Source organism: Ascaphus truei, chromosome 5, assembly GCF_040206685.1.
Source record: "Ascaphus truei isolate aAscTru1 chromosome 5, aAscTru1.hap1, whole genome shotgun sequence".
Taxonomy (NCBI): Eukaryota; Metazoa; Chordata; class Amphibia; order Anura; family Ascaphidae; genus Ascaphus; species Ascaphus truei.
In genome coordinates this window covers 102976092-103003037 of record NC_134487.1, presented here as the reverse complement: position 1 = coordinate 103003037, position 26946 = coordinate 102976092, and the positions used below count along the sequence as shown (strand labels likewise).

The window sequence follows — 26946 nt, the reverse complement described above, 5'->3', positions numbered from 1 at the left end:
AGTCAGTGAGAAAGGTTTAAGGCGGGAGAGGGCTTTAGATACAAAAGGGGTAGAGAGAAGACATCCTTGAGAAGAACGCAAGAGTCGGGATGGTGTATAGCGAGAAATTAGGGCTGAGATATAAGTAGGCGCAGAAGAGTAAAGCTTTAAAAGTGAGGAGGAGAATTGAGTGTGAGATGCGGGATTTGATAGGAAGCCAGGAGAGGGATTTCAGCAGGGGAGACACTGAGACAGATTTTGGAAATAGTAGAGTGATTCTGGCAGCAGCATTTAGGATAGATTGTAGGGGAGACAGGTGAGAGGCAGAAAGGCCCGACAGCAGGAGGTTACAGTAGTCGAGATGGGAGACAATGAGGGTCTGTGTCAGAGTTTTTGCAGTCGAGAAACAGAGGAAAAGGCATATCTTGGTAATATTGCGGAGGAAAAAGGCAGTTTCCCTGCATCAATAACTCAATATATATTCCACTAAGTAAGTCTCTTATTGTTTAACATGGAATTTTTGGGCAACCAACCCCAGACCTTTGTCGACAATCTTCAACAGTGCATCTGATACAGAATAGAGCTAACAAAGGTAAAATTATTACGTCTGGGGGGTGCAGTTCAAATGGATTGGGAACCACTGGGGAGGAACAAAAGTAGTTAAGGCAGGATTCCAAATCAGAGAGAAAGATGGCAAAGAAGCTTGCAGAGTTCGGTTGGCAATACATGCCGGGCCTGCTGGGAGAGTGGGGACAAAACCCCCTCCATCAGATTTGTGACGAGGATGTGGAACAAAAACCAATGTGATAAGAACTACACTATAAATATATTAATAAAAATGCCACACAGCAGGGATTTGAACCAATCCCATCATGTGCACACTATCCCACACCTGTTGCTGCAGGGCAGCCCAATCGGTATGTTTTTTTTTTTTTTTTTTAAATTAAAATATTTGGATAGACTATGAACCAGTAGCCAGGCAAGTAAATAAGAGGCTCTTTTGAAGTGATGATACAGGATACATACTTTTTGGTGTAGTTACATTTCATTTTTGTATCAGTGACTAGTCCAGTATTTTCTGTATCCAAACTCCTATTTTATTTATAATAAAAGGTACCCAAGAAAATTAATTTCTAACTTGATGAATGGATATTCATTATCCCAAATATTTGATTGTGAGCCTCACTCATTCCCTGGACACTCATATTTCACGCTCTGGTACCCAGAGATACTCCATTAAAATAGCATTTGTTTTAATGCATGTGCTTCAAAGCTACGTTTCTCCGCTAAAGATATTCAGGGTTCATTATACTGTATGGGACCAGCACTGCCTGCAACCCTGGCTGGGTCTCCACTAATAAGAATAGACGCTGACGCTCACTTTGTACATCACACGTCCTGGCATCTCGCCCGTACCAAAGATGGGGACACGCGCTTGCCCTTACTACAGGCACCTATAATGACGTATTTACCCAGCGACGGGAAGAGTAGGGAAGGAAGGTCTGTCCACATGCACGAGTGCAGCGAGTTGTGGGCAGGACCGGTGGGTAATGTAACATAGTCACATAAAGTAACCTTCCATGACCATCGTTTAGTTCTTGTGATAGTTTGCGCCACACTAGTGATTTTCATGGTTCTGTCCAGCCACAAAACACACTGTAATTCTCTCTCTGGAGAGGCTTAGGTCCGTTATGAAATGGGGACATAGCTAAATCCCGCGTCCTGTGTCTCACTCTGCTCATGCTCTGCGGTCTCATTTGTAAACCGCACGGTATGTAGGTTTTGTTTCGGGAGGAGAGTGTGCGTTACACGAATCCCCAATATAAATATTAACCCCCATGTGCAGAGTTTACATGAACCTCATAAGCTGTACAGTATGTACAGGGCAGTGTAAGAAAAGAAGCATGCGATGTGCACGCCTAGGATTAGGCGGGCAACCTTTGCTTCCCTTTGCACCGTCATATATTCTCGCATTTCATGCTCGTGGAGGTGAACTCATGTAAATACAAAATATTTATATATATATTATATATTTATAATAATTATCGTTTTTCAACCAAGTGATCTAAATTAAACTCGGAAATGAACATACCTGTTCAGTTGTTTTTTTTTGCCAATGAATTATTTTTAGATAGTCCTGGTTAGTTACTTATGTTTGCACCAATTATATAATAGACTTGAAAGGAAACTTACTTATTTGTGTTCTTTGTACTGGAAGGTACCGTCCTATGACCAAACCGAACTAAAAGTTGTGGTATGTTTGTTAGTTGATGAAATCCTTTTTGAACAAGTGAAATGTGAAAGAAAACTGATTGTCAGTCTTGCTGCACCGAGATTTAAAAATACTCAAAATGTCTATAACTGATCTACTTTAACATAATACACATATCCGTGTCATTCTGTTACCTTAGACCAGTGGTTTCCAACCTTATTTTGGTTAAGGAACCCTATGTGAATTCTGAGGAACCCCAACCCTCTCTAACAGCGCGCCTAAGATCAGATGCATTGTCAATTCTACTGTATTTGGTACAATTTTAAAATGACCTGAAAATTACAGGGATCCCTTCAGTGATGCCCGGGGAACTTAAAGGTTCCTAGAAATCCTGGTTGAATAACACTGCCTTAGGCTGCGCTTATAGTGTCGGCGTCGCGGCGAAACAAATGTATTGCCGCCGTCGCGTGCGCTTATAGTAAGCGCGACGCGGGCGGCGCGAATTTCAGAATCTGGTCATTTGATTTTTCAGAGGCTGTCGCCACATGTGACAGCCTCTGAACCAATCAAAGACCTGGTCACTCGCGACGTCGCTGGAAAGCGAATTACAACTTTCACTAGCGGCGACGGGTGACGTATAGTTTTATGTATGATGTTCCAATAATAATAATTTACATTGCATGGTAATGCTGTAAGAATGGGCAAATGTCTCAAACAGTGAACTGTTCGCAAACTATTAGCTTTCAGCTTCATGAAGATTTGTCTACACACAGCTGTTTTGTATTCGCTTCTGCAATATAGTAACAAAGGAGGGGGAAGGAGTAGGTGGTATGATACACACCCTGCTTCGGTCACTTTTGCTATATCAGATTTTTAATGCAAGAAGGTGCAGATATGCATAGTCTTCTATGACCAGGTATTTTCTGATACCTCAGAGCATTTTTGACTGATCAAGATAAAAGTACTTTGTGGGCATCAGCATAGTCCTAACATTGTCCTTTTGTATTGGTATTACACATCTTACAGGTCCACCCAATTTTAAGAAGACTGAAATGCTCATATGTATTAGTGTTTCTTAATATTTTCTTCCCCACACCCGATGCTAACTTTAGTTTTGCTTTTCTCAGGGAAAAGAATGTTCCCTACTCCTCTATATTCGCATGTTGGACATGGTGATTTTACGGACGTTTATGACCCGGCTGAGGACACATTTCTTTTAATTGATGCCCTGGAGAAAGACGCAGAGGAGCTAAAATCTAGGTAATTTTAGATAAAGCAAAATTACCATTAAATAATAATACTATTTTTTTTACACTTGCTTTCTTCAACTTTCTTTTTATAATCATTTTTCAAATATAAGTGCATCCAGAAAATTATACACATGTCGATTTGGTCCGTCCACTGTTACTGTTACTGTTTAATGTAAAATGGGAGATCATGCTTAAAGTAAAAATAGAAATGTTTAATTAGCCTGGTCATAATTTAATCTATTCTTATGAAAAAAGTGTTTTGGAAAGCCAATGGTTAAACTCAGACCACCACAGCATTTACTGTGAGCTTACTTGGCAATACCTGGGTTTTTCATATACCTTATATGTCTCCCCTAAGCTATTATCCAATGCGGTGTTATTTCTGTCTTTGCTTAATCTGCGCTCTTGTTGCAGGGTTGGGATCTGTCTAGAAGTGGGCTGCGGATCTGGTGTTGTATCTGCATTCATTGCCTCACTTATTGGACCAAAAACTTGGTATCTGTATGTATGAATCCTCTCCTCCTATCTCTTTCAGACATATCTTTTTTGCCAAAACATAAACGAGCCTAATTGGGAACGGCACCATATAATACATGAAGAGTACATTCAGTATCTCGTTTGCTAACACCTCCTACTCCTCTGTCGATCTCTCGGTGGGGGTACTCCATGGGGTCTGTCTTGGGACCTCTTCTCTTTTCTCTTTACACACACTCTCTAGGTGACCTTATCACATCTCTTTGGTTCAAATATGATTTCTATGCTGATGACACCCAAATTTAGCTTTCAACCCCTGACCTTACACCTGCTGCACAGACCGAAGTATCTGAATGTATCTCCGCTATATCATCCTGGATGGCCCTCCGCCGACTTAAACTTAACATGTCAGACAGAGTTCCTCATACTTCCTCCCAAGCCTGGCCCTGCTGCCCCCTTCTACTGCTTAAACTTTAACGCAAGCCCTCATTCACTCCCACCTCGACTATTGTAACCTTCTACTGTCTGGCCTTCCTGCCTCTTACATGTGTCCCCTACAATCTATCCTAAATGCTGTTGCTAGAATCACTTTACTCTCTCCTAAATCTGTTTCAGCGTCTCCCCTGCTGAAGTCCCTTTTCTGACTTCCTATTAAATTCCATAGTACTTCCAAAAACTTCTCACGTTTAAGGCTATCTACACTCTTCTGCCCCTTCATACATCTCAGCCCTATTTTGTCGCTATAGACCTGCTTAACTCTTGCGTTCTGCTCAAGGATGTCGTCTGTCTACCCCTTTTGTATCTAAAGTCCTCTCTCGCCTACAACCTTTCTGACTGCCCCACACCTCTGGAATGCCCTTCCCCTCAATATCCAGCTAGCATCCTCTCTCTCCAGCTTTAGGACCTTTCTTAACTCACCTCTTTCAGGAATCATATGGCCAGCTCCGCTGGCTGACACTATACATCTCATATGCACTGACCATGGCCCCTTGTACACACACTAACCAGAACACCCTCCTACTGTCTCAAAGTTCTCCACACTTACCACTTAGATTGTAAGCTCTTCGGGGCTGGGACTCCTTTTCCTATTGTTTTGTCTGAAGCGCTTATTCCCATTGTGTATTATGTCACAAGTATTGTAAAGGGTTATGTACCTGAGTGGCGCTATATAAATAAAGATATACATACATTCACCTTCGCATCATACTATTGGCTAGCAACTATTGTGGCATGACTTTGGATTTTGTAGTACCACGGTTCATGTTTTACATTTCTTTGGCTTTGTGACTCCTGCAGGGATCCAAAAGAATAGGTGTTAAACACGGAATATGCCTCATGTGAATAGCCGTAATAAAAGGGGAGCAAAGTCACTGCTTTAGCTGCACTCAATACCCTGTTGGTTCTTACAGATTAGAAATGGTGTGAAAACCACATTGTAATAACTAATTAAAATAGTAGGGTGAAACATAATGATTGTACCACACAGAACAACACAAAACAAAAGCCTAGTGTTGAGAAGCAACTGTTAATAAAGTCGAGTGTTTACGCCAAACAATACTATTAAGTCAATAAACACAAAAGGGAGCCCGAACACTCATGGAAAGAGACACTGCACAAAGTGGAATATTTACTCTAAATATAAATGTGATGGCACTATACACCATGTGATTCTATACAGAGATGAGCTTATACAGGTAAATAAAAGCTAAGGAGAGTGAGAGCAAAAAAATACTTTGTTTGAGCTCATAGGAGTAGGCTGCAGGACAGGCAGCAGGGTCAATCAAACATTGTATAGGTCAAGGGGTGGATCACACTGGGAAGAACAAGTCAAAAAATGAAAGGATGTGTTGGCAGCATTTAGTGGATATGTTGAGGAGGAATCAGACTGGATTGTAGCAATAGTAGCTGGTTGAATTGGTATAGTATATAAAATATTTAAACGGCAGATACAACAGAAATGTATCTCTCTCAGTATGTACAAAGAAGCTCCCCCAGCAGTGTTATATCTGCTGCTTCTGTCTCATTCTGATAGTCAGAAAAGGATTGCTGCTAGACCACAGTTAGCTACTTTCTACATCTGTCTCCAATAGATACTTGGTATTCCCCTTACCAGTATGATATTGTTTTGACTGCTTCTATCCACAGCCCTATTCAAGTTGTCATGGAGGCGCGACAGAATAGTAGCGAAAGATAGATACACAGAGAGTGTAAGAGTATAAAGAGGGGCATTTATCCCCATTTAGTAGCAAGTTGATCAGACCCCGATCCTCAGTCGGTGAGCGGTGCTCCGTTTGTATCGGAGGCAGCGGCGTTGACTCTCTGTGGCTGCTCACTCAGGCGGCACACGACTTGTGATATCAGATGCTGTGCACCGACGTACGTTTCGGGTCGCAAGGGACGCTTCTTCAAGGGCGACTCTAGATTCAAAACTTATGCTTCAGTAAGGGAGTTCTATTACCTACTATCTTGTGAATAGTAGTAAGGATCTAATAGGAATTGTCTTCAGTATCTGGGACACCCACTAAGGGTGACAGGGCACAAAGGGAAGGGAATTTCCAGTTGTGCTTAGAATACAGAAGGGGAATCCAGGTACACAGATACTGATGAGCCACGCTTTGTCTCCATTCTTTTGTACAATGAAGAGATGTATATTCTGCTTTGCTTGCAGATGCACAGATATCAACCCATCAGCAGCTTCATGCACCCTGGAGACGGCACGTACCAACAAAGTACACATTGACCCAATAATAACTGACTTGGTGAGACTCATATCTATATATAAGGATACACAATGATTTGCATATCATTTACATTTTCAATATATGTTGTAGAGATAACCGTTCTGTTTCCAGGTTCCCATTCCCCCTGGGTAAAATCTTTTCCCTATAGGATGCTTCAACATTTTTGTTTACAAATTATTAATTGAAAACCAAAAGGCAATTCATATACTACTTACAATACACTGCTCGTGAGCAAGTACTTAGTTCAGTTATGGGGGAAATAGTTTTTCACAAGTTGGGATAGAATGTGTTTTTTTATACCAGACAGGGATGTTGCCGTTTGGATGATGGCATAGGATATATCACATGCAGTTTTGATAGATCTAAAATGATGCATGTTAATGAACCTCACATTAAACATCAAATGGGATTAATAGGTTCACAGTAACAAGGCTACATGAACAGATTGGTTGAACTAAGTGATTATTATATATGCAAAATGCTGTGTTTCTGTATTCCTACTTCTGGTGATTCCTGACATGCATATTCTTCTAGGATTGCCAAGTGGACTAACTGTGGAAATTAGCTGGTGTTTCAATATTGTTTTCTCTTTCTAATCCTGTACATAGGTCAAAGGGTTGCTTCCGAGATTACAAGGACAAGTTGATCTTCTTGTATTTAACCCTCCCTATGTGGTGACACCCCCTGAAGAGGTAAAGTCTTGACAGAAGCTCAGTGATAAGTTAATACATATCTTGTTTGGAGGGTCACTGCTGAATTGTTAAAGTATATCATCTGTGACAACAGAGATGCCTTTCTTGTTGGTCAGTAGCTGTGTAATGCGGAGACCAAAAAATAATCCCTTCCATTTACTTCTTTGATTTCCAAGTAAGGTGAGGCTGGGGTCTTTGGGCTACATCCAATACATCTCACATTTTCTGTCCCAAACACTTCATAAAGAATGCAGTGTTCACATCAGTCTCTCCGCTCCTTTCTTTCCTAGGTGGGAAGTCATGGAATAGAAGCTGCGTGGGCTGGAGGCAAAATTGGTCGAGAAGTAATGGACAGATTATTCCCTTTAGTACCCAAGCTTCTCTCTGACACAGGCTTGTTCTACTTACTTGCTCTAAAAGAGAACAATCCTGGTAATAAGTGTTTTTTTTCCTGTACTTTTTGTCACGCTTCCCATACTACAAACATAAAATAAATGTAGCAAACCTTATTAACATCAGTGGACAGGTGACATTTCTTTGAATTGGCTGTCTCCTGGATATCATAGTATATAGTTTACAGTTTATATATACCTTACATCTGTAATGAAACATAATTTTGCAATTTCTTCTTAAAACTGAAAATATTTCACTATCATTTAGTAACAAGTGTGGTTGAAGTGGAGTTGAGGAACAGTAATAGCATAGCAACTTTGCATGAATACATAAAGCATGTACAAAATGTCTTCAGTCCTCGAGTTGGAACATACAACAACCATACACTGTGTTCAGTGTTATTTTTTTGGCATATCTTGCAGAAAAATCACTGAATTTTCATGAAAATATGAGTAATTATAGGTCTGTCACAGTAGATTATTACATTTAAGAATTCTTTGATAATCTAATAAATATTCTTTAGAATTGGTGACTGCATGATGACCTCATCAAGTGCATAGTTACAAAATGTTGTTTAGCAAAGAAGAGAAGCGCGTTATAAAGTAATTGAGACAGAGCAAGTATTATTGTCCAAAACACTTACAGAAAATGTTTCCTGATAAACGATGGTCACTAGGAGGACTGAAAAATAATTAGTAAAACAACGTATCGCTCAGGAGTGGCAGCAGCTGGATCTATGCGTTATCGATAATGCAATCAGACAGTGGCGTTTTCTCGTCTTCGGGCGTTTCAGCAGAAGGACATTTTTAACCACACTTTGAACTCAAACGTTATAGTAATCTTCATGTTTCTGATTAGATTACAGCAGTTTAACACATTTAGGAGCTACGAAGGAAAAACTCCTATTTCTCGTTTAATAAACATGAACCTAGCGCAGTGTATCTGGCACTTGTTGACATAACACAGCGACATCAATTTAGTTAACATCAGTTGACTGCGTACATTGTGCTTCTTTATATAGTGTTAACCTACATAACAAACCTACAGTTGTGCACGTTTTTATGGGGATTGAGCGAGAAATATACAAGATATGATGAAAAACGAAAGAGGTCCCTTTTTTCGTGAACATGGTGTAGATTGCATTTACAACAGCAGAAACAGGCAAAATAACTGTCAGGATACTTGATAATTTTTGTATGATGTGGAAATCCTGTATAGTTTACCTGAGCGTTCCAGAGGTTACAGTTGCATTGTTATGTGTGATTCTTTTCGCTGGGGGAAACAGGAATGGCTGAGATGCAGAGTCTCAGTTTCCAGTAATCGTTTGCAATGCCAGTGTGTGGATTTCTATGCTATCTGAAACCTAATGTGGAAACACAAGATAACTTGTGCATAATTGCCCATATTTTATTCAGGTATTGGAAACTCCCAGCTCTTTGTATGTAAAATAAAAATAGTTTATTAAGGAAACGCCGACGTTTGCTCAACATTTCAGTCCAATGATTAGTGGTCCTGGGGACCTAAACCTTGTGCAGAACCAATGGTGTTTCTTTCAGAAATATTTATAATTTACAAACCTATTTCATTTGGTTAGACTTTTGACCATGACAAGAGCATCTTTTGAGGAAGGTGGATTATTAAGTGTGTCCATCATGCATTCCATATTTTACTGACTCTTTGTATGTGAAGTCAAATTCCTGCAGGGGATTCTGGGATAAACAGCATTTGGGGAAGCCAATGATTTTCATATTTACCAACAGCTGACATTTGCTAATCATTGTATATCTGATGCTTTCCTAATTGCAGATGAAATTGTGGAGAAGATGAAGACATATGGAGTAACGGGATCCAAGACGCTTTCTAGACAAGCAGGGAGAGAACATCTGACCATTTTAAAATTCTGCAAATCCCCCGATGCATGTGAAGTCTTTTCTGTATCTGTAGATACATGAAATGTTCAACGAAAACGGATCCTCTGTGAGGAAGTGATCAGAGAGTGACTGACTTTTTGTTCTATTGCCATTTGTGGACTTAAACACAGAGTGATGATAGATACAGTTTTGTATCTTATAGGCAGCAGATAGTTTTATTTAAACTGCATTGGTCATGTATCCTAAAGATCGTCAATCAGCGACTGTGTTGATGTCGCATTTCAGAGGCACAAATACTTAACATACATTATAGATGACGTTTGCATTGGGACTAAATGCTCACTTTAATTGTTTTACATTTTTAAATATGCCAAGTATAAGGTATTTTACAGGATGTTTCTCAAAACGCTTTGATTTATCAAAATAATAAATGCTTTTGTAACAAAAGGAAGTACAGTATGTTCACAAGTAAGACTCATGGTTAGTATTGCGTACGTTATTCATTAAAGTAAAGATTTTTTTTTAGCCTTTAGGGAAAATGTATTATTCCCCATTGACTAGCACAAGCGACATATTTTTTTATATTATTTTCAACTAATTTGTAACCACATTTTGTGTTGCTTATTTTGAACATTGAAATTGCAAGCGATGATACATTTCTTATAAGTTTGGTGATAAAAAAAAAATGCTACATTGGTCATGTCAAGCTCAGCAGTACAAAATATGCAATGTTTTAGAAATGTCAGGTCTGAATTGCTCTTTAAGTTTCAATGTTACAAGTTATTATCTCATGGACAATGGTTTAAACCAGGGGTGCGCAAAGTGGGGGGCACGGCTGTTAGAGATCCGCGCTTCCCCGAAGGCATTTAAAATAAATGCAGAGGATCGCGCAAGGTCACTGTAAACTTCTTACTTTGGTTCCAGCAACGCGTCACCATGGCAACCAGCGCCACCATGGCAATGATGCCGCAGGGTCATATGACGCTGCAGCCGTGATTGGGGGGGGGGGGGCGGGTGAGCCGGAGGGGAGAGAAGACAGGGTGGCACATTAAGAACAGTTTGTGCACCCCTGGTTAATACAAATGTCGTTTAGTTGGAAAAAAATAATCTAAATACTGGAGAGATTTTGAAGAGCTTATTAGTGAAACGATGCCACCACTGGCAGTAGTACATTATAGCTGTGGCCAAAAAAATAATGCTAAGGCCATACAGCCTTCGCCCGCGCGAAGCCTTGCACGTCACCCGCGTGAAGGGAGTGCGTTTTCCATCCATGGTGGACGCGCTGTGGGGGGCGTGCCTAGGGGCGTCACGGAGCTGGTTCGCCCTCATTGGGCGAACCGATCACGTGATCTGCCTGTCGCGCCGAGAAATCAGTTTGAACTGATTTCTTGCGTAATACGCGCCCTTCCTGCTTGCACCCACGCTGTCTATGGGCGCGATCAATGCTTTTAGGCAATGTGATTGCGCCCCGCGCGGTCTGCGGCAGTATGGACCTGCCCTAAGACAATGGATATAAAGACCCCACCATTTATAGAGGAGCTAAAACTGGAAATTCTCTTATGATATAGTATGACAAAAGAGAAACATTATCGGACCGGGAAATAAATAGAACACACAATAATTTTATTTCATATAGTGCATTTTTCCCAATGGGACTCGTCACAATTACAGTATAGTGCGCGGGACGCAGCACATAGGATGTTAACAGACACAGCCCCTGCCCAGATGAGCTTACAGTTGACATATTTGGTGCCTGAGGCACAGGGATATAGAGTGATTTGCCCAAGGTCACGAGAAGCTGACACTGGGAATTGAGCCAGGCTCCCCTCATTCAAACTCTGTGTCGTTGTTTAAAGAGTCAGTGTCTTTACTCACAGCCACTCCCTTCTCATACCTGGAATCTCCTTCCTCAGCAAAAGGATAGCATTTCAAGGATCTTTGAGGGCACAAGTTTGATCCTAAATAGAAAATTAAGAACAATAAAAGGTGGATATGAAAAATGGGTAATGGTATAAACTGAAAATGCGGGAAAGCTTTACCATGGTTCATGATTATCTGAGGGCCCTAGTAAAAGGGTTTTGAGGGGACAAGTCTAGCCCTAAAACTAAACTGTCACGATACCACAATGACATTGTTATTCTTAATTTTATTCTCGGTATTATCTTTGATGTTATGTTAATAGAAATATATTGTATTTTAATTTTGTGAACAATATTGGAGGTAAAAATATAACTCGTCTAAGCTATGTATGAATTGGCAGCTATACAAGTCGGAAATGTCAAGCAAACGGTGTCGACTTGAAGTCATGGAAATTATACTGTGTTAACTGATACTGTGATTATATTTCTGCAAGACATTATGTAAATGCACTGTTTGTAATTTCTGTCGTAGGAAAATGTGGAAACAATAAAAAATAATATAAATAAAAAATGCTGGAGAAATGTATGTCAATCTTTATATGACTGTTATAGCATTAATTGGTGGCAGGGTTGCCACCTTCTATTGAAGGCTAACCCAGGGACTTTTCGCAATACATTTTTTTTAACATTTATTTATATATTTATTTCTCTTACCTTCAGCGGTGGCGGGATCTCCCCCTGCAAGTGTCCAGTCGGCATGGCTATGCGACGTCAAATGGCGCACGTTGCCATGACAATGTGATGTCACGGCGCCTTGTGGTGTCAAGTTGCCATGACAACGGCACCTTATGGCGCCGACGCGTCACGTGATGCCCTGTTGTAATGGCAACGTGACGGCGTGTGACGGTGTGATGTCATGTAGCGTCCCGTTGTCAAGGCAAAGCGGCGCCGCTTGACATTGCGTAGCCATGTAGACGGGATTTGCAGAGGGAGATGCCACTGCTGACGCCCGGAGATTTTTCAGGTAAACCCATAGTATTTAGATACGTGGCCGAAACACGTAGTCTCCGGGTCAAATCCGGTGTGCTGGGCCATGTTTTCACTGAACATAAGCAATAAACATACCTACTTGTAGTGTAGACATACAATGTCACTTTAACAATAATAGAATTTGTGAAGTTTTGACAAATATGAAATATTTTTTAGTTGCTTTAAAACTTCCTTTTTTAATTAGAATATAGATGAAAGTAATTGAATATGAATGAAATATGATAACTTTTTAAACCCCAATGCAAAAAAAAAGTATAATGCAATTCTAAATGTATGCAACAAATAGATGAAGGGGGCATTTCTATTGAAAAGGAAAACGAACTAAGAATCTCATAAATAATTGCATGAGAGAAGAGTATACTATATGTGTATGTCAATTGCACGGCTCCAGATATTGACTAATACCAAATCATGAGAGAAACTTTCATCAGTAGCAGAGTGGCGCAGCGGAAGCGTGCTGGGCCCATAACCCAGAGGTCGATGGATCGAAACCATCCTCTGCTATTTTTTTTTTCTTTTTTTTTTTCTTTATTGTTACTTTATTAATAAAACGGAATTTTATTTTATTCATTATAGTTTAGCGCTATCATATTAAAAAAAAGTATTGATAAGCGCCACAATCACTTTTATACATGCTATATCATCAACACGAGGCTTTCACATCTCTGGTGTGCAAGACTGAAGCGCACTGCACTGAGTGACGTCACACAGCTTCACATGCGGATGACTATTAACCTTGGCAGATGGATTTAGAAGAAGGATGTACACATGTTGTGATTCTATATATATTATACACATAGATTTGCAGTGCAGCAGGAGGGTAGATGATGGTTGTTGATTGGCTGGAGTTTGTACTCGGATATGACATCAGCAATAGATGAATGGGCGGCATTGTGACGTACACATTCCTCCCAGAGGCTGGCGTTTAACCCCCTCCTTGCCGGTGAGACCCCCATGCGTCTCACAGCCACACTCTCTATCACTCAAAGTGTGTGAAGTGACTGTGCTGGCGGCGCCAGGAAACGCAATCATGCGTCAGAGTCATTCATTCCCCTCTGTGCAATGTGTGTGTATTCTCCCACAGTTACTAAGTAACACATTGCACATACAATCACAGGAAGAGTTTGCACCTGTGTGCAGATACCCCATCCTGTATACGGTATACATAGCTGCAGGGGACAATGACCTGCAGTATACAGACATATCATCCGAAGGCAGACAGTCCGATAGCGTAACTCCTGCAGTGCAACTATTCTAGGGCAGCCAGATTAACCCCTGCACTGCTGGGGGAACCCAATACCTGTTAACCCCCTCCTCGGCCGTGCCACCGATAATGTATATATCAGTGTTGCAACTCCATGCGTATTTACCCGTTAACTCAATGGAGACCTCCACTTGCACTGATGGGGTTACATGATCCCCCCGAGGCTGCTGCTGGGGAAGAGCTGGGCTCTGTATAGGGGCAGTGTTGTGTCTTCTAAGCTCCTCTCACATTAACACATCCCTAATGTATGTATTGCAGTACAGGTGACACCCCTGCTCATGTCCATGTATGGGATATGCTGCTACATAATCATTTCAGATTTTTTTTTTCTCTGTAAAACATTTTCTATTGTTTTGTTTGCAATTTTAAACCTGCATTGTTGTGTCTTCCTTCTAATTCTGTCTTGCGATCTACATTTTTAGGACACATCTGGCTTTGTTTGTGACACATTACACAAGAGTGGCCAACTCCACCCCACAAAGGCCACCATAAAGTCAGTTTTTCAGGATATCCCTGCTTCAGCACAGGTGGCTCAATCATAATGGCTGAGCCACCTGTGCTGAAGCAGGGATAGCCCTAATACCTGGCCTGTTGGTAGCCCTTGAGGACTGGAGTTGGTCACCCCTGCACTAGGATGTCACCACACCTGGCTGGGATGGCTGATAACATTGGGGACACTGAACAGAGTGATTGCATTTTCCAGCGTTTGGCAGGGAGAACTGGTGACCGCTTACACCACAACCACTTCTTTTGAGACATGAAATACCATTAATATTGATCAAGCTCAGAGAACAAATGGGTTTATTTTCTGGCCCATAACTTTAACACCGTGTGAATGTTGGGTATACATGTCACTTACACTGGAACATACCGTAGAACTGCCAAACGTTGAAAAGGTGTATAGCAGTATCAAATATCCCAACTTAATGGTTGAGAAAGCAAAATGTTCCAAACTTGGGAAGAGCACACCTTCCTGTGTCACCGCAGCATAGTATTAGGCCAGTATGGACCAGAGATCACAGAGTATGGGCTAAGGACAAGGAGAGAGGGGACAGCATTACATCAGCTTGTCAGCTCTGTAGTAATTGTGAAGTGGCAAGGAATGAACAAGTGTGCCAACCATTCGTCACCTGCATCACCCCTGGCCAGGCACAGTCTGTGACCATCATCAAGAATCGCATGTCCCTACTTTGAAAGTTGGTAACCTTAAGTGTTGGGTAAACAGCAGTACCCAAAAGGCAATCAGTGTCACTTTTAAGGTGTAAAATGTGACAAGTTGTAATGCTTTCTGTGCAGCTACACCCATTGTTTAAGTTTTTTTATAATACAAAATATAATTATAGCTGTTACTCTGGTATAGCACATTGCCCGTGGAGGCGTTTTGGAACACACCTGTGGCACAGCGCTTTAGGGTGGTGCTGATACGGTCACACTTAGGACTCGGCCAGGCAGGGAACGGGTGCACTGCATGCTGCTCGGCCAGGCGAATTGTGGCCGGCTAAGCGCGCTTGCCTTGGGGTGCGGCAACGACATCATGGAGCTGGTTCGCCCTCATTGGTCGAACCGCTCATGTGACGCGCCTGCTAGCAGCAAATTCAAATTTGCTTGCTCACGCTGGCAACACATTGCCGCAATGTGGCAAACGTGAGCTTGCCCACCCACTCAGTGCCACCCTGGACGAGGCCTAAGGCTGTGGCCCTGCTGGCGCTGACCGCGCTCATGCTTGAGTGGTAACATCACCAACTCTCCAAGCAGTAGCGTTGATGTCCTGCGAATTTTGCAGGCGCATGGTTGGCATGGGGGGGCCTATTGAATCCGCTTCGAACACTTTTTTTGACTTCCCAAGCGCCAAGCTTGGGAGAGCGTGCGTGCCCACGCGCGCATGAGAATTCACTTTACACAAAGTGAACTCTGCAAACGCCGCGCACTCAAGCGCTAGCAGGGACACAGCCTAATATGTGAAAGGCGACTCAAGTGGCTTTTGTGCCACACTGACAACACAAGCCACACAAACTGTATTAAAGACAAAAATAACATCACACACATAGACCTATCAGTTCAAGCATACCCCAATTACATCTCACTACCTAGTAAAATAGGTAATTACCATTTCTTTTGGGGAGCCGATGAGTATGTGACAGTGATATAATAGGCGCAAACACCTTAATAATAATAAGAAATTATTTATATATATATATATATATATATATATATATATATATATATATATATATATATATATATATATATATATATATATATATATATAATCATGGCGAGCTCCTATTGGCCCAAGCAGCACACGTTTGGTACTAGGTGGCGAGTAGATTTTTTTGTGATTTGTCGACCACTGTGTGTATATATATATATATATATATATATATATATATATATATATATATATATATATATATATATATATATACACACACACACACACACACAGTGGTCGACAAATCACAAAAAAATCTACTCGCCACCTAGTACCAAACGTGTGCTGCTTGGGCCAATAGGAGCTCGCCATGATGTTAAATCCACTCGCCCGGGGCGTGCAAATGTATAGGTTTGTCGAACACTGTGTGTGTATATATATATATATATATATATATATATATATATATATATATATATATATATATATATATATATATAATCACAACAATGTGAAAATAAGTGAATAAGTGATAAAAAAAATTCTGAAATTCCAGCTCAAACCCTCTGGTGGGACCTGTCTTCACGGGTTCCAAAACACAAGAATGATTCTCTGGAAATCCAGGGGGAGCATATGGGAGAGAAGAAAACAACGACACACAATATAAGGGTAGACGTAGGAACACTGGAAGTCTAAAGATGGTAATCTTGGCTCTATGTCCAGCCTACTCACAGGAAAACGGTGTTTAATGGGCGTTTAAGGGAATAATCCCCACAGAATGCAATTGAGTCCCTTCCCTCCGATGTCACCGAGATGGATAGGTGCTCCAACGGTATAAAGAGAGATAAGAACTACATAGCACAGATCAATAAAATAAATGGAACTTTATAAAAAATGTATATGAAAAACGCACTCACAATGGTGCCAGTAAAAAAGGCATGTATCACATAAAAGTGAACCACAGATATGATCGCGATGTCTCTCACCGCCTTCCACAACGTGTGGGGACCCTCACACAAACTGGAAATGTCCCGTCTTCTTAGCCGGTACTCAGGATCAGCCAGAGAACTTCTTTGTGCAGATTGCAGCTCCTCTGGCGTCTCGGCACATTCGTGTCTACCCGGTCGTGCTGATGACGTCACACTATAGGCGTCTCTGGATACGGATTGTCTGGGTGGCCAAAATTCCTCCACTCTACGCGTTTCGCCCAGTCAACAGTCAGCGGCTCCTGACGAAGCTATGGAGTGAGCTTTTAACCATTTAAATGTGGGAGGGGGTGAGCTTCAATTAGGTAGGAGGTTGCCACCCTCCAATCAGCTAAGACCAGCTGAACAAGAATTGTAAAAATATATTAGTGTTGGGGACCCTTGAGATGTGGTCTGCCGTGTAGTGGCTCAGGGGCTTACAACACTTTGGCCAAAATGTTAAACTAAAAGACCATTTTATTTAATAGATATCTATACATATATATTTAGGCACTGTACCGTGTATAAGTTTCGCTGGATGTGCACTGAGCTCTGGGTTTCATGTTCTGTCTCTGGTTTTAAATATATATTGCCATGCTCAGTAGCACTCCTCTGTGACACTCATATGCTTATATATGTTGTGGTTATTTTGGGGGTTCAATATGAGCTTGTATTTGTCCTGTATGTTTTACAATTCTTGCTGGTTCAGCTGGTCTTAGCTGATTGGAGGGTGGCAACCTCCTACCTAATTGAAGCTCACCCCCTCCCACATTTAAATGGTTAAAAGCTCACTCCATTGCATCTTCCACTCTCAGGGGAACTTGCTTGCTTGCAGTATGATTGTGACAAATCTAATACAGGGTGTTTTTCCTGGTAATATACAGGTTAATAAAAGCTTCAATCAGACTTAGAACTATGCAACTAATTTTGACAGATTTATTATAAATCATTCTTCCTGGTAATGCACAGGTTATTAAGAATTTATATTAGCGTTAGGGACCCCTGAAATGTGGTCTGCCGTGTAGTGGCTCAGGGGCTTACAACACTTTGGCCAAAATGTTAAACTAAAAGACCATTTTATTTAATAGATATCTATACATATATATTTAGGCACTGTACCGTGTATAAGTTTCACTGGATGTGCACTGATCTCTGTCTGTGTTTCATGTTCTGTCTCTGGTTTTAAAAAAAGTGTAAAATAATACGCCTGGGAGCTACTACGGTTAATAAACAGTATACAAACAAAAGACAGGGGTGCCCAATGCTACATCCAATGGACAAAACAAAGTAATACGTATAAAGTTTAAATACTTCAATCATAATAATATTTACTTGGTTATTTATTTAAACCCTTTGGCCAAAGCGTCAAAAGCCTGCATACCAACGTCAAGGTATGACGCTTTAGCCAAAGGGTTTAACTAAATAACCAAGTAAATATTATTATTGAAGTATTTAAACTTTAGTTATTGCTTTACGTTTTGTCAATTGGATGTAGCATTGGGCACCCATGTCTTTTGTTTGTATACATTAGCCATGCTCAGTAGTAGCACTCTTTTTGAGAGAGACACACACACACACACACACACACACACACACGGGTGTTGGAGTTAGAGCGTGCTGGGAATGTGTGTGATAATAAACAGTACCCAGAAAATTGTAGATCTATAAAAATGCAATTGGAGATATCACAGTCGCTTCTGCTTAATTCACGTAAGCCTAATGTTAATGTGCAAGTCCCACAGTACAACTCAACCCAGGGAAAATAGGAAGGCGACTGCGAGTACTGCCACACACAATATTCATAATGACCGTGGGGGTTACAAGTGGAACTCCTCTATCCTTTTAGCACATCAAATGCCTAGTCACAGTGCAATGATTCTCAACCAGGGTGTTCAATCACAAACATGTCATGAAATAAAACAAGCTAACAAAGCAAAAAATAACATCTGTAAATAAACGTATTAGCATAGGCTTAAAGACATGTTATTGATGGGCTAGCTTGCATAATGTACAGTTATGCAAGTGTTGGCATTGCTCCTATTCAGACCCTGAAATTGTGCTTTTGCTGGAGAAGAGGGAAATTACATCATGTTTGTTAAACCCTAGCTAACTGGTGTTACACTAATTTCATACACAGCAGAAGCCCCATTTGAAGGTCTGGATTGGAAGCTCCGATTTCGGCAACCTCACCTTAATGGAGCTTTGTGAAAAGGATGATAAAAGAAAGCCTCATTTGCATCTCATCACTAACATCCATTACTTTTCAACCTATGCTCTTTACAGGAGACCATATAGTTTAATGTTACATTATTGTCTTTAGTTAAAGACACGTTCATTGTAACTGTATTCACCAAGGTTAACGTCACATTACGTGGCCTATTGGAATTTGGTGAATCCGGGCCATACCAAGATAGACAGAAAATGCAGCTTTACACGCAAAGATTGGCGTACGAAAACCTTGCATTTGCAATAATAAAACAAAGTAAAACGACAACATCATTGGTTTAAAATGTAAAATCATAAGAATAAGGTTTTCACCTATGTAAAAACAAAACAAAAAAAAAGCTGGAGGTGTCACCATTCAAAGAAGGTGAACGGCTGGCTTAAGGATACCTGGTGTAATCTGAAAAGAGGTAAATATATTGGAGATCAGATGAAGTAACACGTGGCCGAAATGTCCTGCTGTTGTAAGCAGCTCTTTTGACTTATTCTTCTGTGGCGTAACATTCATTGAGAGTTGTCACTGTTTTTGAATGATCATCAATTGTGAGAGCAGGGAATAGTTCTCTCATGGCACATCAACATTTATAGAGACCCTGGACTAAAAGTGGTGTATTGCTCAAAACCATATTAGCACATCTAACTATCCAAAAATGTTTCAACACAATGACTCAAGATACTTTGCAGATTTGACTACATAAAATTTATTGTTTTCCTTTTATAAAAAAAGTTTGTAGAACCAGTTCCTATATTGAAATCCGACATTCCAAAAAGCAGCGTTTTGCACTGAAACCTCCATCTCAGAGATTTACTTTCTGCATACTGTTTCCATGTTCTGAATCAGACCTCCGAGATGAAATCGAGCCTGAGGATGCATCTATTATAGCCCCAGAGCAATGCACAAGTTCTTATACTACCAAGAGAATTACGCCACGATTTAATAAAAGGTCCCGGGTGGGGGATCGTACCCTGATCTGGTGTTAACGGCCATTGACTTGAATGCCTGTTAACGTTAGATCAAGGGGCAATACTCCCCCTGGGACCATAGAGAGCCCCCCATAGTGCCTGGGAGCCACAATTGGTTCCGTCATCAGGTGATAACTAATGCATTGCATTATAAACATAAAACCCAGCGATAAAGGGATTTAATATTCAAGGTAGTTGTAATGAAATGTCATGACTAGCTACAAAATTAATTAGATTGTTTTATTATGCCATCTCATTTGGACATCCAATTTAAAGAATTTATGTCTTCAATTGAAATCAAATAATAATAATAATAAAAAAAAAAATGTACATACAGCTTCTTGGCTGACTTTATACTTTTTTTAAATTCCAAAATAAAAATCAATTTAATATACTGCTTATTTCATTTATGTACTTTGAGCAGGTCACAAGCTTAAATTATGGCATAAAATAACAGTGTGGGAGCCCAGTCTCCCTTTCAGGGTCTCAGATTTCCGTCATATACAGAACCGGTAAAAAATTGTCTGCAGCTTTTAACAAATCAGTGAAGTATTCTCTGTTGTATGGCAGGAAGCAACTTCTTGTAGAGAACACCAGTTTAAAGGGCATGTACAAAATTAGCAATCTACATAAATTAATAACTGGAGTCCTCGAGTGTGGATCTCGGGTGCATGAGATTTCCCAGTATATTCCTCAGGGTTTTGCTCTTTGAAAGAAAACCTGTAATAAGAAATGGAGGACTATTAGGACAAAGTTTTAATAATCGGCCATGACACATTTTTAAATAAGGGAGTGGAGTTTAAAAAGGTCCTGAGGTTGTGCTCGGGGCTCTTTTACAAGGTGTAACCTCTACAAACACCCACATTGTTTTATAATCCGATACTTGCGTGTTTGGGCAAAGGAACATACCTTTAGGTAGTTCTTAAACACTTTAGCATCAGGTTGCTGAAGAGCCTGACAAAACTCCTGCAACGACAGAAAACAATAAATGAAGACAGGTCTGCTCATTTGTAATGACAACACTCTAAAGCAAAGGTGTGACATTCTCTGCATGTTCCCAAGAGACTGGTACAGTAAGATAACTCAACCATGGTGCCTGGAGTCTGTTTGACATTATCAGTGGCTGCATGTTTACAGAGTAAAAACAATTTATATAAAAAAAAAATAATCATAGGTGTTGGATTTTGAAAGAAAGATAAATCAACCAAATGTAAGCCCTAAAACAGTTCACTGCTATTGGTACACTTGGTTTTAGGATAGACTGTCCCTTAAGGACACATTTATTGTGTGCATCATAGTGGAGCTCACTTTCAGAGCAGCTATACTTGCCCTTCACTGTAGAGATCCTACAAGGCATTGTAAAACGTCCAAAACGTGTTAAATGTGCATGTCACATGGTCTCACAACCAATTTAACTGTAGCCAACAAGCAGTGTGCTACACATACAATTCAGATAAATAACGAGCATCTTAATAAAATTATTGCATTACAATATTTATATATACTTAGTCATGCGTGTCTGTCTCGGACTAAAGCCCCTTTTGCCTAAATACATACGATTTTATCTAGACACACGGGTACAATTGATCTCTATACAAAAACACTGCAGATACTGACTGTACTCAGCAGTGTTATTTTCAAATAAATATTTGGAGTCAAAGAATTACCTGAATAATTTCCGGAGCTACCTGCAGAGAAGGCAGGTATTCTTGCTGTAGGTACTGAATGCATTCAGGTCCCTGAAAGGTGAACATTGTATTCAGTAACTCATTTTAGAACCAGACTTGTCAAACACGGTAAGATGCAGAGAAAGGTAAAGTACAAATTGCCACACAGAAAGGCGTTACTTCTTGACAAAACCAAAGAATGTAATAAAGGGAGCAAACGCTTTTTTTTTTTTTTACCCTCTTACTACTGAACATTGCAAAATATAAAAACAAATAATATATATTACATACATATATACACATACACACTGAATATATTCACCACGCTTCTCAGTGTAGGAAGCACGCTGCTGGCGAAAAAATTGGCCATATGTATGTGAAAAAACAGAAAAAACAGAAAGCGAATCCCTGCGCTTCTCCCATTGGGCTAACAATAATTGGGGAAATATTATAGATTATTTCCCCATTTATTGTTGGCCAAATGGGAGAAGTGCAGGGATTCACTGCAAAATATAGGACTGATATACTGGAGAAACTTAATTGAGAACAGGAGAAAAGATTAATAGATTGGGGCTCATGTATAACGTACCATTAACCCCCATTGACCTTAGGTTAGAAGTCCTACACTACTCTGCAAAACGTTTCTGGGCTCCCCAGCAAAGAGTTGTATTAATTGGGAAGTACCAATGTCAAACAGTGGGACAAGTCAAACAAAATACGGAGAAAAAAAAAAATGTAAAAAATGCCACCAAACACCAATTAATATTTCAAGCCTTCGTTGTTTTCTGGGTAGTGTTGTGCAGTGTTTGCAACGCAGATCTGTCTAAAAGAGGGGAACTACTTCATCTGTGGGTGTGAGAAATCTTACCCTTTTTAGATGAATGGTTTTCATTGTCACTGCACATTCTGATAAAGCCTGTGGATGGTAGAAAGTATGGTTAGAGATGTTTACCGTACAAACCAGAAGATATTGTAATTATCCAGCCGTTACTTGTATTAAACAATTGTAGGTCTCTGGGGACTGTTAAAGCAGGTATGTGTCAGGTACAAATTTACGAAGTTATGCTGTATAACAGCGGTGCGCAAAGTGGGGGGCGCAGCGGCTAGAGGTCCCGCACTCTCCCCCAAGGCACTTAAATTAATTGCCGGGGGGCCGCATGAGGCCCCTGCAGCTTCTCTTACCTGATCTTCGGCGATGCGTCGCCACGGTAACTGGCGTCAAATGACGCCATGGGGTCACGCGACGGCCCATGACCCCGTGACGTCATTTGACGCCGGAGGAGAGGGGGCGCGAGGCAGGAGGTAAGAAGGTAAGGAGGTAAGGAGGCGCAAGTAAAAAAAAACTTTGCGCACCCCTGCCGTATAATACCACATTGTGTGATGTTCAAATACTTGTTAAGGCAGGACTCCAATTGATGGGAGTATGTAACTAAATAACAGATCATTAAGTATAAGCTTTGTGAAACAAACCTAACTTAAAATTTAACACCCTCCTTTGACCTTGGTGAAACAGAGTGCTGCTTCACAATCTTAATATATAAAATCGAAAGGTTGGTACTAGCTGCAGTGAATCTTATTGGTCCTCAGCCTCTGGCCAATCAGATTGGTGGCTCTATGACGTCACCCAACTCTCTCCCTCCCTTTCCCTCCCCCCCCACCGGCTCCCAGACGGAGGGGAAGCGAGGCGCGGCCCTCCTGCCCCAGCCGCCAATGCTCACTTCCCTCCCTCCCCGGCGGTGAGACAGGCAGTGGGCAGGCAGCCTCCGGAAGGACCCCCTTCCTCCTGCAGATGCCTCCGGTAAGATGGCGGCGCACAGCGGACAGGCGGGGGGTGGTATTCAGTCAGGAGAGAGAGGGTGGGGGGGGGGGGGAGTTAGTCAGGAGAGAGGGGGGGAGAGAGGGAGCCAGGAGAGAGGGGGGGGGGGGGGAGAGGGAGTCAGGAGAGAGGGAGTCAGGAGAGAGAGAGGGGGGGAAGGGAGTCAGGAGAGAGAGGGGGGGGAGGGAGTCAGGAGAGAAGGGGGGAAGCCTGAACAGCTGTGAAGAGGGGGGGGGAAGGGAGTTGAGGGAGGATGGGGGAGGCAGAACATTACATCACAGGCAACGCCGGGTATATCAGCTAGTATTCATTATTTCTTACATCGGTAAGCTTACAAGGATGCATTCACTTTAATGCTCTAGAACAAGAGGGCAATTAGTATTGAAGCAGCAGTCCAACCTAAAACAAAAGTGAATAAGGTGTGCTAAATAGATTTAATCTAGGTGACTGGTACATTAAAACATTTTTTTTTAAATGGTTATCATGGCAACCAAAACACTTAAAAGCCACTAAGACTTTTCACAAAACGATTAATAGATCTTCACAAACTGTCAATTGTCACAGTTATCAGTTATAAAGCCATAATTCGTCAAACCATTAAAATGTGTGCAACGATAATTGTCAAGATTTTTCAGAGAACTCAAATAAGTTTCACTTTAAGTGCGATTCAGTCTCCGTTAATCTAATTACATTTATAAAAAATTGGGATTAACACTTTAAAAAAACAAACAAGATATATACGTATCTTTGTAGCTAGAAGTGATAAATTAAGCCAATGCTCAACTGCTCTTCAACAAGTGTTCAAATTACATACCAATACTGTCTGAGCATCTGCAAGGTCAAAGGTTGGTTTCAAAGGTGCTAAAAAGCATGCAGGAACAATGTGCTTGTAGACAAAATCTGCAAATCCCACTAGCCCATCTTTGCCACCTGTGGAAAAAAAAATATATATAATCACAATTATTACCTTCCATAAAAGCCCTACTGTGATGACATTGTATATTAGAACCTGACACTTACCCCAAAGCTCTACCAGTTTAGAGAGGATAATGAAGCAGGTCTTCTGTGCAATTGGATCTGGGTATTCCACAGCCCCTTGGATGACCGTGAATAAGACGCGTTCCACATTCTCAGCACCTATAACCAGTACACATTGATACGACATTAAATATCGCACAAACACTCCAACAAAGCCATTGCTTAGCATGGTTATACCATAACAAAAGTTCACGAAATGTTAAAATACATCGATTTGTTCAATTGTTTTTTTTTTTCTTTAAAAAAAGGTGCCAATTAGCTACATTGGAGCAATTAAAAACAGGCCTCTGTTCTTAGCTCCCTTTCGTTCTATTAAGGACTTCCCTTTTAAAGGATAGGGAAGGCTGGAGTAACAATGCCACTTCTCTGGGCAAGGAAAAATAATTTGGCATAGCAAAAATAAACTGAATTGCAATATTCCAGCCAGAACAGGAAAAAAGAAACAAACAAAAAAAAGACTCCCTGCCACCAGTGTGTCAAGAATCACATTTCACATTGGCTTTCCTGAGTATCTATATCCAAAAGTAGCATTTTTCATTGGGTGTTTGAGAGATGCAATGAAAGGATGTCATTTATGCGATGGACCAATGTCACAACCTTGGAATATAAATTGGTTTTCAAGTTGACTGCCACGTACTGTATTAGTCCATCACTACATATTCTCCTGGTAACAACTAACCTTGGTTGGCTATGACCTCATTCATCCCGCATCCAGTGACTGTTTGAAGGAAAGCAAAGTAACTTCTGCGCAGCATTTGCTTGTCTAAAGCAGCAGACTGGTCGTTCTCTTCCGCTGGACGGACCAACATTTCAAATATGGCATGGAGAAGTGGCATAAAGACCTGCTGCAAAAATGGCGAAACCTGTGCCTGGGGAAATAATGTTGAGATAAAGGAAGCATAATCAATATTTCAATAGTTTAATAATGGTTTGAATTAATTAAAAATATATAAATAATGTATTTTACGATTGGGGGAAGAAAGGCATTCCAAGTGTTCATAGAATTATTTTACAGGTTTTTTTTTTTTTTTTAAATTATAATTAAACTCTTTCATTTGGTCAGTTTTACTGTATTTATACAATATTTTACCAGGAATAAAGTTTGAAATATATGGAGCACATCTGGTTCAAGTTCTACTGAACGAGAATTTAAATGTCAGGTTAACCTCGAGCACAGGCAATCAGCCCTCATTTTTTTTTATAATGAATACGTTATATATTTATTAGTATGTACAGTAGATTAATATGGTATTCAATAAAGCTTCAAAGAAAAAAAAATGACTGTCGAGTCCATAGTAGGTTAAAATAAGATAAATAATTCAGCAACAGAACCAGAAGGCCATGAACACAGGTTTTTGTTGCAGTACATTAAGCAGTCGACAGTGTTTGATTCTAAAACCTATACCTTGAACTTAGCAGTAATCTGGTTGATTAATGGAATGAATTCTTGCAGGTCCTTTGCTTCGCAATCCTTGAGCATGTGTTCTGAAGCGGTAGGGATGAAAGGAAGTACTTCATCTTCCAAGCATATAATCATGCGGTGAAGGAAAGTCCGGACGCCGCCTCGGAGGACTTCTTTTTGCACGGGGCAGTTCAGAGCTGGCAGAAACGTTTGTAAACAGTCCAAGTAGACTTCAGAGCAGCCGCAATGCTTTACGGTCTGCTTGTTACTAAAAGCTTTACTTGTACGGCTGCAAATAAATATGAAATCAGTAAAGAAAATATTCCATTCTTCATTTGCATTACTACACATACGGCATTTCCTACTACTATCTCTCTACCAACCTTTCAGAAGCTTACAAACTGAATGCACGTTAATTGTCTCACTGTACTGCTTTATACAAAAGGCTGCGTCCTCGTTTATATTTGGAGAGACCAGCAATGTATTTGAGGGAGAATATATATCTACATAAACATGTGAATGTGCTCACAAGTGATATTCTTTATTGGCTATATGCCAACGGTGGAGGTTTTCTGTCGCCTTTTTCACCCACCATAACTTAAAATGTATGATATATAGATAGATCTAGCGATAGAGATATATCTCTTTATCAACTTGCCTGGGAAAATACTGTGGCTATCTCACAGTAAACACTGCAACACTTCTGTGAGATTCTGCAGCCAGGCGCTGTATACACTGTGGGACGGACGGACGGACGGACGGACGCACGCACGCACACAGAGAACTGGGGGTAGGGATAGGCTTCAGTCAGATACATTCCAGGATGCACTGTTTTTAAGTAAAAACCTTTCTTTCTTGCTTTATCCATTGTAACACCGCTGGAAGAAGAGATCTGTGTATCTCGAAAGCTCGCACAAATAAAATCATTTCGTTAG

General features: G+C 40.7%; 2 protein-coding genes and 1 non-coding gene across 7 annotated transcripts in view; 2 read left to right on the top strand and 1 right to left on the bottom strand.

Moving 5' to 3' along the window:
* The first annotated feature begins 1448 nt into the window (after positions 1-1448).
* Positions 1449-12044, top strand: HEMK2 (HemK methyltransferase 2, ETF1 glutamine and histone H4 lysine). 5 transcript variants are annotated; one of them, XM_075600371.1, is made up of 8 exons: positions 1452-1522; positions 2198-2233; positions 3319-3451; positions 3856-3942; positions 6584-6674; positions 7265-7348; positions 7639-7780; positions 9548-12044. In XM_075600371.1, the coding sequence occupies exons 3-8, from the start codon at positions 3327-3329 to the stop codon at positions 9691-9693; spliced, it is 675 nt and encodes a 224-aa protein (XP_075456486.1). In that variant the 5' UTR covers positions 1452-1522; positions 2198-2233; positions 3319-3326; the 3' UTR covers positions 9694-12044. The 5 variants fall into 5 exon arrangements, with proteins under 5 accessions (XP_075456485.1, XP_075456486.1, XP_075456482.1 ...); XM_075600370.1 differs by lacking the exon at positions 2198-2233 and having other exon boundaries at positions 1449-1522; XM_075600367.1 differs by lacking the exon at positions 2198-2233 and having other exon boundaries at positions 1465-1750.
* A 909-nt stretch (positions 12045-12953) lies between these two features.
* Positions 12954-13025, top strand: TRNAM-CAU (transfer RNA methionine (anticodon CAU)). The gene has a single exon. It is a non-coding gene; the product is annotated as a tRNA-Met (tRNA).
* A 6777-nt stretch (positions 13026-19802) lies between these two features.
* The window catches only part of XPOT (exportin for tRNA), a 44469-nt gene continuing 37325 nt past the window's right edge, over positions 19803-26946 (bottom strand). The window contains exons 18-25 of the mRNA XM_075600366.1: positions 26015-26300; positions 25289-25478; positions 24592-24708; positions 24386-24501; positions 22624-22671; positions 21756-21827; positions 20998-21054; positions 19803-20808 (exon numbers count right to left, since the gene is read on the bottom strand). Coding sequence (XP_075456481.1) covers positions 20782-20808; positions 20998-21054; positions 21756-21827; positions 22624-22671; positions 24386-24501; positions 24592-24708; positions 25289-25478; positions 26015-26300 — 913 coding nt within the window. The 3' untranslated portion in view covers positions 19803-20781. The remainder of the gene's footprint in view (positions 20809-20997; positions 21055-21755; positions 21828-22623; positions 22672-24385; positions 24502-24591; positions 24709-25288; positions 25479-26014; positions 26301-26946) is intronic.